Raw genomic sequence first — 12,037 nt, forward strand, 5'->3', positions numbered from 1 at the left:
TATCTAAGTACCTTACCAACACATATTCAACTATATTAAAGTTAATTTAATACATTAAATGAAAAACTAAATTAAAAATTAAATTATGTTAATTAAAATAAGTTACAATCCAATTAAGATTAATTCTACATTAATAAATAAAAATGAGGTAAGTCTTATGCTGGATCTGAAGGTCTCTGTTTAGTGGGTTAAAAACCCCTTTGGGGAGGAGGTCACAGAACCCGTGTTGTAGCCCCTGTGTCTTGGTGTCTGTGACAGTGTGGAAGAGACCATGAGAAAAAATGTTTAGGAAAGGTGAAAAAAAAATCAAATCTAAAACACGAATAGCAAAAAAGATGCTACTATGTCCAGAGCCAAGAAAGCCAGAAAAACTCTCAGCCAAGGGTGAAAAATCTCATTTTCCCCAGACCCTTCTCCTCAACCTGAAAGAAAGTCATTTTGACTTTGAACGTGGACATGTGGACATTTATAATGACCACAGCTTCCGTATCCAGTGTGTGTGTGGAGGGGGGCAGGTGTACTGACGTTTTGTACCCCATTTGATTTTCATGGTTGCCCAGGTTAGAGCATTACCCTGAAGAGATGTCTAGCTCTCTGATCTGCACAGATTTTTGATTATACGTAACATAATTTTTTTTTAATTAGATCTTTTCCACTCCAAATTTATTAAGGAATTCTCTCATGTTTCTTTCTAGAAGTTTGTAGTTTCTTTTTTTTTTAATTAATTAATTAATTTATTTTTGGCTGTGTTGGGTCTTCGTTTCTGTGTGTAACATAATTTTTTTTTAAAAATTTAAAATTAACTTTATAGGAGAGAATACTAAATACATATGAAACAAGAGAACCAAAGTGGACATCACCAGGAATTGAGGAAACTACACTCCAGTAGTGGTGGGTGTCAGCTAGGCAGCAGTAGGGATGAGATGGGGTTAAACCAAAGTGTGCTTTGTTTTGCAGAAACTAGCCATTAATTTGCAGAAAGCTGCAGACACCAGATGTTCCAAAAATGTTACAGTGCATTCCAGTCAACAAGATACCACAGTGAGAACAAGTAACCAAGCACCTACTTACTTGCAGTTTTGGGCAACCTAGAGTAACCTCTGCCTCATTATAATGATCATGCCTACCCCAGGCTTAAAACTCCCCGGGGAAAAAGTGCTTTTTTTTTTTTGCCACACCGCGTGGCATGTGGGATCCTAGTTCCCCCACCAGGGATCGAACCCATGGCCCCTGCATTTGAAGCGCAGAGTCTTACCAACAGGGAAGTCCCTTTTTTTTTTTTTTTTTGACACAGTGCTTTGAGAGCTATCTCTCTATCTCCTTACTTGTCGGTAGTAATAAACAAGTAATAAATGCTTCTGCTTTAATTGAAAGTTCTTGGTGTGTTCATTGGCTAAGCACCCCAAGTGACAGACCCATTGTGTGCGGTCAGAGGAAGACTTGGTGAAGCTGGTGGTCCCTGATTTCAAAGTCTACTTTTGTCCAGCCATTCTCACCAGAGATGGTCAGGTCACCATCATTTATGGCCATCGATTGTTGCTCTGGACTAATTCTGATGGATGAATGCTGCTGTAGAGGCCCAGAGGCTGAATCATCTTGCGAGGCCTGGCTAAGGAACTGCTGGGAGGAGTGACAGCTGGAAAGAGTGGTGGGAGGTAGCAACACAGATAATCAATAAACAATCTATATTAAAGAATAGAAGAGAGTTTTATTTGCGCCAAGCTGAGGACTGGCCCAGGAGTGCAGCCTCCACCGAGGAAGAAGACACTCCAGAGAAGCATGGTTTTCAGCAGTTTTGTATCATGTCAGAACAAAGAACATATATCAGACATTGACTTCAAGGTTTCAACAGAGATATATAGTTACAAATTATCAGATACACAGTGCGTGAGCATGACCTTGGCATCTGGGACGGGAACTTTATCTTCCAAGGAATGCTAGCATTGGTGTCATAGGAAGGGAAGCATTTCTCCCTATTGTCAGAGTGGGCATGCTTTACTGTAATGGTTAAAACAAATGTACAACATATATTTGACAGACCGTAAGTCAGGCTGTTCCAGTTTACATGAAGTTCAGGCCACATCAGGTATGAGCCTGACTGGCTACCCCAGCCCCCAATATACACAAATTTCTTCAGAGGTAATGTGGGAGGCATATGACAAAGGGACTGCTTTCCTTCCCAGCGTAAGGCACACAGTATGCCGGCGCCGATTGGTACATGCAGAAGGGAAAAATGACTTTACGGTGATATGAGACCCACTTAATCCAGGTAGTGTTCCTAAAGCGAGCCCCTTTCCCTGTGAACATCTAGGCAGTACCAGCTGCTGGCGCCGGAATCGACCGCCAAGATGGCGGCGCCCTCTCGGAAGCCGATTAGGACGCTGCCATGTGTTGCCAGTGAACGTACGGACTACGCCATCTTACGGAATCAGACTCCAAGATGGAGGCCTCCAGAAATAAAGGCATGGCCATGTTTCCCGAGAATATATGGACTCGCCGCCGTACGGTCTCAGTAGTCAAGATGGCGGCGCCTGAGAGACTGTCGGACCTCTAGGCGGGCGACCGACTTGTGTGTCGCGGAGCCGACGCACTGGGCCTGCGCAATAGGAGTACGGTGCCTGGGAGGAGCGTCGAAAAGCGGAAGTACTTATAGGCGCCTTTGCAACGACCGGGGACGCCGCGGAGGGGTCTGTGTAGGTTCGCGGGTCGCTGGCGGGGTTCGTGAAGGGGTGCGCTGGGAGCGGAGAGATGGTGAGTACGAGGTCGCAGGAGGGAGTCGGCGGTAGAGGTCAGTGGGGTAGGAAATGGGGGTGTCCATCGGCAGACGCATGGGGGTTTGTGGTGAACCATAACGGGAGTCAGTGGGCAGAATGGGGCGGGGGGCTGTTTCGAGCCTTAGAATGATAGGGGGTCTGATGGTCAGATTTTTTTACTCGTGTGTGAACCATCTGGGAGTTATGTGATGAGCCATTATGGGGGACCGTAATGGAAGTTTAGTGGTAGTTCCTTGGGGGTCCGAATGGGGGATTCTTTGTGCCGAGTGGTGAGGGGCTTGCGAAGAGTTGTACTGGGCAGTGTGGAGTGAGCCGTGATGAGTGTATCGGGGGATCTAGGGGGGCGGGGCTGTCTGTGAGGTTAGTAACGGAGGATCTGAGGGGAAGCGTGCTGTCTGTGCGGGCCGGTGATGGGGGTCTGTGAGGAGCCATGACGGGGGCGTGATGCGGTGTTTGTAACGAGCAGAAACTAGCTCAGTGGGTGAACAGAGTGACGGGGTGTCACTGGGGTAAGCGATTGGAAGGTCTGAGGCAGAGTGACGGGGGTTTATAAGCAGGGTAAGGGGGTGTCAGCGGTGAGTGATGGGGGGTGGTGGTCTGTGCGGACTATGATGGAGGGATGTAGGAGGATCCGTGGTGGGAAGTCTGTTGGCGGACTGTTGAGGTCTGTGGCGAGCCTTGATGGAGCTGTACTGGAGGGGTGAGGCGTCATGATGGGGGTCCTCTAAGGAGCCATGATGGGGGCTCCCACAGGAGGCGGAGGCTTCGGACCCAGAGCCTCCAGATGCCGGGGAGGACAGCAAGTCAGAGAACGGGGAAAACGCGCCCATCTACTGCATCTGCCGCAAACCAGACATCAACTGCTTCATGATGTGAGCGGGGGAGCGGTGGGCGGGATGGACAGCCGGCCGGGTGGGGAGAGGCCGACGGGTCCGGCCCCTCACATCTCCCTCACTCGCCCCACCCTCCGCAGCGGCTGTGACAACTGCAATGAGTGGTTTCATGGGGACTGCATCCGGATCACTGAGAAGATGGCCAAGGCCATCCGGGAGTGGTACTGCCGGGAGTGCCGAGGTGAGGGGCCGGAGTGGAGCGGGCAGGCAGCTGGGGCTTCCGGGGAGGAGGAGGAGGAGGCGCCTTCATGGGAGGGCGGTTCACGGGGAGCAGTGATCTGCGTCTGTGGGCAGAGTGATTGTTGGTCAGTGCTAAGCCGGAATGGAGGCTCCGTCGTGAGCTGTGATAGAAAGTTCCACCAGAAGGGACAGCTCTGCCCTGCAGTAGGGAGACAGGGCAGGCGGGCGGGACCGAAGAGGAGAGAAGAGGAAGAAAGAGTTCTGGGGCCATCCACATCCCCCGGTGCCAACCCACGCTGGCTCCACCCTCTATCCCGCAGAGAAGGACCCCAAGCTGGAGATCCGCTATCGGCACAAGAAGTCACGGGAGCGGGACAGCACTGAGCGAGACGGCAGTGAGCCCCGGGATGAGGGTGGAGGGCGCAGGAGGCCTGCCCCGGATCTGGACCTGCAGCGCCGGGCGGGGTCAGGGACAGGGGTTGGGGCCATGCTTGCTCGGGGCTCTGCTTCGCCCCACAAATCCTCTCCACAGCCCCTGGTGGCCACGCCCAGCCAGGTGAGTGGCCGCGGTGGCTGGGCTAGGGGAGGTGATCCCGTCTCAGGCCCTGCGCGGTTCCTGAGCTCTGTTGCGGGCGCCTCTCGCTAGCATCACCAGCAGCAGCAGCAGATCAAACGGTCAGCCCGTATGTGTGGCGAGTGTGAGGCCTGCCGGCGCACCGAGGACTGTGGCCACTGTGACTTCTGCCGAGACATGAAGAAGTTTGGGGGCCCCAACAAGATCCGGCAGAAGTGCCGGCTGCGTCAGTGCCAGCTTCGGGCCCGGGTGAGCATGGGCAGAGCTGGGCGGGGTCGGGGGGGTGGCCAGGATGTCTGGGAAGAGCTGATTGAGGCTAGGATGGGTGGGCTGGGTGGGGTGGAACCTAATCGCATACGGACAGGTGGGGAGGGACCTGGCTGGTTAGGACGAGCGGGGCGTGACCAGATGTGCTGGGCTAGCGGGGGAGCCCCCAACCCCAGATGCGCAGGGTAGGGCCAGGCGTCTCTAGGTGGTCAGACACATCAGCGCAGCTGGGGCAGGGCCGAGCATGTCCTGGCGATGGGGGGCGGGGGGCGCTGGTGTGTCTAGGGAGGCGAGGCGGGGCTCGTTGGTGGAGTCGGGCACTTGTGGGAAGGGCTAGGGCAGGGCCCCCTCCATCCACCTGGGGCTGACCTGGGCCTTCCTCCTGCCGGCACAGGAATCGTACAAGTACTTCCCTTCCTCGGTGAGTCCAGCCCCCCAGGGCGGGCGGGGCCTGCGGGCAGGGCGGTCAGGGCCAGTCCTGAGATTCTGCCCCGCAGCTCTCGCCGGTGATGCCCTCAGAGTCCCTGCCAAGGCCTCGCCGGCCACTGCCCACGCAGCAGCAGCCACAGCCATCGCAGAAGCTGGGGCGCATCCGCGAGGACGAGGGGGCAGTGGCATCAGCAGCAGTCAAGGAGCCGCCTGAGGCTACGGCTACACCCGAGCCGCTCTCGGACGAGGACCTCCCACTGGACCCTGACCTGTACCAGGACTTCTGTGCAGGGGCCTTTGATGACCATGGCCTGGTGAGTGGACAGAGCATCCCATGGTGGAAGGGTAGAGGTTACAGAAGCAGAGAGTGTCCCTAATGAGGAGGGAGGAGGCAGAGGGTATGGAAGGCTGACGTGGGGACCGAGCAGGTGGTGGGGAAGTCACGAGTGGGGCAGGCGAATCAGCGTATGCCTCACTCGCAGCCCTGGATGAGTGACACGGAGGAGTCCCCGTTCCTGGACCCTGCGCTGCGGAAGAGGGCGGTGAAAGTGAAGCACGTGAAGCGTCGGGAGAAGAAGTCTGAGAAGAAGGTGACGGAGAGGGTGCAGTGGGTGTGGGGAGGGAGGGCGAAGGTCAGGGGCTGAAGCGCTGGGGTGCAGGGGGAAACAGGGGTCCAGGGCTGACTTCAGCTGCGCCCTGCCCTGGCCCGTCTTGTCCCATAGAAGGAAGAAAGATACAAGCGGCATCGGCAGAAGCAGAAGCACAAGGACAAATGGAAACACCCGGAGCGCACTGACGCCAAGGACCCTGCGTCGCTGCCGCAGTGCCTGGGCCCTGGCTGTGTGCGCGCTGCCCAGCCCGGCTCCAAGTATTGCTCAGACGACTGCGGCATGAAGCTGGCAGCCAAGTGAGTCATTGCTGGAGGGTTCAGGGGAGTCAGGGGGTACAGGGTGGGGCATGACCAGAGCCCTCTGTGTGTCTGCCAGTCAGTCACCATTCAGTCAACCAGGCACCCACCGGGCCATCCACCTGCTCCCCCGTCCGTCTGTCTGTCCGCCCAGCCATCTGCCCTTCAGTCACCTGGTTACTTATCCTTTCACCATTGAGTCACCCATCTGCTCTGCGCCCTTGGATCACACCGCTCATCTTACTGCCTTGCCTCCTTCTCTGCTCACCCAATTCACTGCCTCCCTGCAGCCGCATCTACGAGATCCTCCCCCAGCGCATCCAGCAGTGGCAGCAGAGCCCCTGCATTGCTGAGGAGCACGGCAAGAAGCTGCTCGAACGCATCCGCCGGGAGCAGCAGAGCGCCCGCACCCGCCTTCAGGAAATGGAGCGCCGATTCCACGAGCTCGAGGCCATTATCCTGCGGGCCAAACAGCAGGCTGTGCGCGAGGACGAGGAGGTGAGCGGGCGCGGGCGTGGGCGTGGCGCAGGGCCCAGTACCTGCTCCCGCCTGGCCTCATCGTCCCCCCAACCCCGTGCAGAGCAATGAGGGTGACAGCGATGACACGGACCTGCAGATCTTCTGCGTCTCCTGCGGGCACCCCATCAACCCACGTGTTGCCTTGCGCCACATGGAGCGCTGCTACGCCAAGGTCAGGGTGTCGGCCTGAGGGGGCGGACGGTGTGGGGACATCAGTGGGTCCCTGGGGGCGGGGGTGCCGTCTCGCGAGGGCATGCGGCACACATCCACAGTCCCTCCGTTTGTGCTCACCCCTCCAGTACGAAAGCCAGACGTCCTTTGGGTCCATGTACCCGACTCGCATCGAGGGGTGAGTGTGGGCGCTGCGGGGGTTAGCGGGGCCGGGCCTGGGCGCCACCCTCCTATTCCTCTGCTACCTTCTCTGCTCCACACCCCCCAGGGCCACACGACTCTTCTGCGACGTCTACAATCCTCAGAGCAAGACATACTGCAAGCGGCTCCAGGTGCTGTGCCCCGAGCACTCACGGGACCCCAAAGTAAGCTTTTCCCTCAGCTCTCCCCATTCTGTCCCCCTTCCTTCCCCCCGGGCCACATTTCTCCCTTCCTCCCTCTCCCGCTTCCCTGTTTCCTGCCGGCCCACTTCCACAGCTCCCACTTGCCCTGCCTCCTCGCCCTTCATGCCTCTCCTTTTTCCTGTTGCATCACCGCCTACTCCTCCCTCCCCCCACCTTCCTCCTCTTCTCCTCCCCCACCATTCCTTCCCAGTCCCCCCCCCCCTCCACATTCCTGTCCTCCTTCCTGCCTCACCACCCCGCACTCACGCCCACCCCCGGTCTCCCTGCAGGTGCCAGCTGACGAGGTATGCGGGTGCCCCCTTGTACGTGACGTCTTCGAGCTCACGGGTGAGTTCTGCCGCCTGCCCAAGCGCCAGTGCAACCGCCACTACTGCTGGGAGAAGCTGCGGCGGGCCGAGGTGGACCTGGAGCGCGTGCGCGTGGTAGGTCTCGGCGGCGGATGCGGCGGGGCGGCGGGGCGGCGGGGCGGGGAGCTCCGGGAGCCCCTTCTCACGGCTCCTCCTGCCCGCCGCCCGGCAGTGGTACAAGCTGGACGAGCTGTTTGAGCAGGAGCGCAACGTCCGCACTGCCATGACCAACCGGGCGGGCTTACTGGCCCTGATGCTGCATCAAACCATCCAGCACGACCCGCTCACAACCGACCTGCGCTCCAGTGCCGACCGCTGAGCCCCAGCGGTCCAGACGCCCTCCCGCCCTGCGCTGCGGGCGGGAGCGGCCCCGGAGCCCACATTTGTCTGGTCTGCCATTCATGTTCCTCCCACGGTCCCGGAGTTTCGCCCTGCGCCCGTCCACCGTTTGACCGCCTGTTTGCCCTTACCATAGGGCCTGGGAACTTCCTCACGTCTTTGTCTGTTTCTCTGCCTCTCCGTTCTCTGTGCCTGGGAGGGGCTGCGGAGTCTGTGCACCCTTGCCTCCCCCACTCTGGTTTTGTTAATAAAATTTTGATGAAGCAAGAAAGCTAACTATGGACGGTCTCCAAACTTTTTTCCGTTGCAACTGCGTTCCCGCGCCCCTAGAGTAGAGTGGCATACCTGTACTCCGGGGAGGCTGCAGTACAGGTGTAGGCTGCACACATCCAGTCGGCGCCCACTCTGTGCTCTGCAGGCTCCGCCTTGGTCTGTGGGGATATGAGGTGCTGAGGGAGAGTCCAGGGACCTACACTGTCAGCCTGTGCTCTCATTGTGTGACAGTGGGTATACAGTCAGTGCTCAGTCCGTGTATGGCTGATTCATCATTCCTGTGTGAGCAGGAATTTTCTTGTTTACTCTTATTGATGGTGTCCAGACCAGAGTTGTATGAAATGATGGACACAAGGCCCTCCTCTCTCCCCAGAAACCCCTCTCTCGGGACGCGTGTACAGCAGGAGCCCACTGGGTTTGTGTCGGGAACACCAGCCTGTCCTCTCATTGTCAGGTGCAGTCAGCCACACAACACTACCTTTCCAGCATGGACCCGCCCTCACGGGCCTCCTGTTTACCTGCAGAGCAGCACCAGCCCTCCCCTAGTGGAAGAAGCTCTGGCCATCGCCAGGCATGACTTGTCCCTAGGCGCTCTAGTGACTCCAGTGGGGAAGAGAGAACGGGACACAATAGCCCTGGGGGAGAGCTTATGTTTTAAGGCAGGATAAGAAAATTTAAGCATAACATGCTCCCTACCCGTATTGGGCCCTCCCCAATGGGCAATGTGCATCTGCATTATACATTAACCACACCTCCTCAAAGGCAGGAATGTCTGCTCAACCATAAAGATCAACTTTTTCCTTCTCGATGCCAGCAATGTAACTCCTTAGACAATAAAATTCTTAATTCTTTCCTAATTTTTTAAGGGGTCATGGTGACCTGGTGCTGCTTCCTATGTGCAGATCTGGACTATGTATCTTTGGTGAACTTTATGTAAGATGTCAGTGTGTCATTTTGATGTATGACCCTTTGTCTCAAAAATGTATATAACTTCTAACAGGCAGAATAGTCCTCAGAGTTTTCTGAACAACTCTTTCTGTGGTTCTAATCCTCAGGTTGGCTCGAATAAAATTCTCTATTTCTCCTTTAGATTGACTGTTGATTAATTTTTCATCAACATAGGTCTTATTCTGTTCAGCACCTCTAGTTGAAGTGGATATTGTTGAATATTAGGCAGAGGCTTGGAGTTGTCAACAGTCATTTAAATAGGAGTGGCTGACACAGAGGTATATAGTGACAGGGAAACATTTTATAGGCTATTCATGTTATCAATCATATTGACTTGTTGCACAAACATTGTACGTGTACTTTTAGCTGTAGAATTTAAGCAAGCAGTGATACATGCCATGCGTAGCTTGATAGCCAGGAAAAGAATAATACATACAGTGAAAATAATAATCATCTGTAAAACAGAGCAAAAAAAATTACCTAATCCTGAAGAGAGCCAACTAAACAGATCATTAAAAGGGTCTTTTTTTTTTTAATGTCATAACCATTTTGCCTTTTAAAAATTTTATCTAGGAGCATCTCTACTTCTGCAGAGGTATTGCTATAGGTGCATCAAGTAGTGTGAGCAATAACACAACTCCTTGTTTAGCCAGTAGAAAATCAAAGGTAGGGAATTCCCTGATGGTCCAGTAGTCAGGACTCCGTGCTTCCACTGCAGGGGGCACGGGTTCAATCCCTGGTCAGGGAACTAAGATCCTGCAAGCGGTGAGGCCAAACAAACGAAAAAAAGATTAGAAAAAAAAAAAAGAATATCGAAGGTAACTATTATCCAATACTACTTAGGTTAAGGAATTGAGGGATGTCTCTTGTGCTGCAATGCTTTTTGTAGTCTCTTCGGCTATTTGACCAGCGGGTGGCTGATAGATTTATGACCATATCTCTCTTTACATATACTCCTTCACTAGGAATCAAGATTCTCAAAAGACTTTGCTACCAGGTATCTTGGTATCCTAATAACATTGATCTCTTCTGTAATGGAGAGAGAAAGGAGTTTTATCTGTCTCTTTTATATAGACAATGGGATAACATAACATCCCAATAAGCATAAACCTTCTACCTGTCAGCTCTTAAGATATTTATGTGCCCATTCTTGGGAAGGTGGGTCAATTCCAATGCCATATATGAAGACAAAACCTGAGGATGCAAGTGATCCCAAAGTTGCAAGTCCAACAATCGGTTAAATGGCCCCCAGTAGCTATACTCTGTGACAACTTTGCTAAAGAATTTTCTTTCCATCCTAAACACTGGGTCAAAAGTATAGCCAGAAGCAAAACAATAACTCTCAATGTTGACAGAGAGACAGACAGTTGGTAAACAGTACAACTGAACCAGTAGGATGGGTCTTCCAGGGCTGGTCTGGACTCTTGGGTTAGCTGTCTGCTACTGTTGTCGACTTTTTCTCATCCCAGCTTGGTGAAGCTTGTCTTAGTTGAAGTCAGATGTCAGAAACAGGGGTCGTGGTCCATTTAGGAGCAGAAGCCTTTTTTTAAAATGAGAGATAGGAACACAGGAATTTACTCCTCTGAGCTTTGCAGCACAGGGGTTAGTTAATAATACCCGATATGGCCCTTTCCAATGCAGCTGCAAAGCATCTTGTACTTATGCCTTTTCCAATGGACAAAGTCTCCAGGTTGTAGTCCATGATCCATAAGGTCTTCATCTCCTGGGAGCTCACGGTGAAAGGAATGTTACCAGCTTTTCATTTTCTTTAAGTGCCTTAACGAGTCCCTGACGATAATGCAACATATCACACCCTTATGCAATGCTGGTTCATACATGCCTTCCTCTGGGCACATAGGTCGTCCAGCGGTTATTTCAAAAGGAGACAGTTGATGCTTACCAAAAGGAGTGGACCTAAGGCTGAGAAGCACCAATGAGAGAGCTTCTGGCCATGAAAGATTAAAAGCCCCTGAGAGTTTTGTCAGTTGAGTTTTGATAGTGCTGTTAATTCTTTCTAACAATCCTGAAGATTGGAGGGGGGTGATAAGTGCATTAAAGATGCTGCACTATTGGCTGAATGTCATAAATAGATTTAATTATTTGTCTGGCAAAGTGAGTCCCTGGTCACTATGTAACTCAGAAGGAATTCCCCAAACAGGAATTATTATTTCCAATAGTGATTTACCTACTGTTATACCCATTGCTCTCCTGCAGGGAAAAGCTTCAACCCAGTGTGAAAACATACAGATCATCACCAAGATTATTTATATCCTCGAGGTGGTGGCATTTGGACAAAGTCCAATTGCCATACCTCAAAGGGTCCCTTAGGAAGAAGAATGTGACCTTGTGCGCCATGAAGTGGTTTTCTGGGATTATATTTAGGACACAGAGTACAGTGAGTACATACTTTATGAGCCACCATGGGAGAATGTTTCCAAAATTATAGTTTTCCCCATAAAACCATCTTTCCGGTGCCTAATGAGTTAAAGAATATACACGCTGGAGTAACAGCCATTGTGCTCTAACAGACACTATAGGTTTTTAAAATCAGGTCCAAAGCATGTTTGTGTGATGGGTTCAAAAATTCCCCCTTTTTGTAGCCACATCTGTTTATCTTCTTTAGTGGCGATTTCTTGAGCCTATGGAAGGAAATCTTTTACTGGGTTAGCAGGGTTCACAGAGAGCAATGGAAGTTCTCAAAGCTGAACAGGATGAATTTTTTTTTTTTAATTATTAACACCTTTAATTATTATTTATTTATTTATTTTTTTTTTTGGCTGTGTTGGGTCTTCGTTTCTGTGCGAGGGCTTCCTCTAGCTGCGGCAAGCGGGGGCCACTCCTCATCGCGGTGCGCGGGCCTCTCACTATCGTGGCCTCTTGTTGCGGAGCACAGGCTCCAGACGCGCAGGCTCAGTAATTGTGGCTCACGGGCCTAGTTGCTCCGCGGCATGTGGGATCTTCCCATACCAGGGCTCGAACCTGTGCCGCCTGCATTAGCAGGCAGGTTCTCAA

The 12,037-nt window shown here is 52.8% G+C and overlaps 1 protein-coding gene across 2 annotated transcripts; it reads left to right on the forward strand.

Moving 5' to 3' along the window:
• Positions 1 to 2,592: 2,592 nt before the first annotated feature.
• CXXC1 (CXXC finger protein 1) lies at positions 2,593 to 8,080 on the forward strand. 2 transcript variants are annotated; one of them, XM_057527388.1, is made up of 15 exons: positions 2,596 to 2,751; positions 3,528 to 3,646; positions 3,748 to 3,848; positions 4,168 to 4,403; positions 4,494 to 4,670; positions 5,083 to 5,109; positions 5,186 to 5,431; positions 5,600 to 5,707; positions 5,840 to 6,024; positions 6,315 to 6,522; positions 6,605 to 6,715; positions 6,843 to 6,892; positions 6,983 to 7,079; positions 7,388 to 7,540; positions 7,638 to 8,080. In XM_057527388.1, exons 1-15 carry the CDS (start codon positions 2,749 to 2,751, stop codon positions 7,782 to 7,784), a joined length of 1,968 nt encoding a protein of 655 aa, XP_057383371.1. In that variant the 5' UTR covers positions 2,596 to 2,748; the 3' UTR covers positions 7,785 to 8,080. The 2 variants fall into 2 exon arrangements, with proteins under 2 accessions (XP_057383372.1, XP_057383371.1); XM_057527389.1 differs by lacking the exon at positions 5,083 to 5,109 and having other exon boundaries at positions 2,593 to 2,751.
• Positions 8,081 to 12,037: the final 3,957 nt, after the last annotated feature.

Source organism: Balaenoptera acutorostrata, chromosome 13 (genome assembly GCF_949987535.1).
Source record: "Balaenoptera acutorostrata chromosome 13, mBalAcu1.1, whole genome shotgun sequence".
NCBI classification, from domain to species: domain Eukaryota; kingdom Metazoa; phylum Chordata; class Mammalia; order Artiodactyla; family Balaenopteridae; genus Balaenoptera; species Balaenoptera acutorostrata.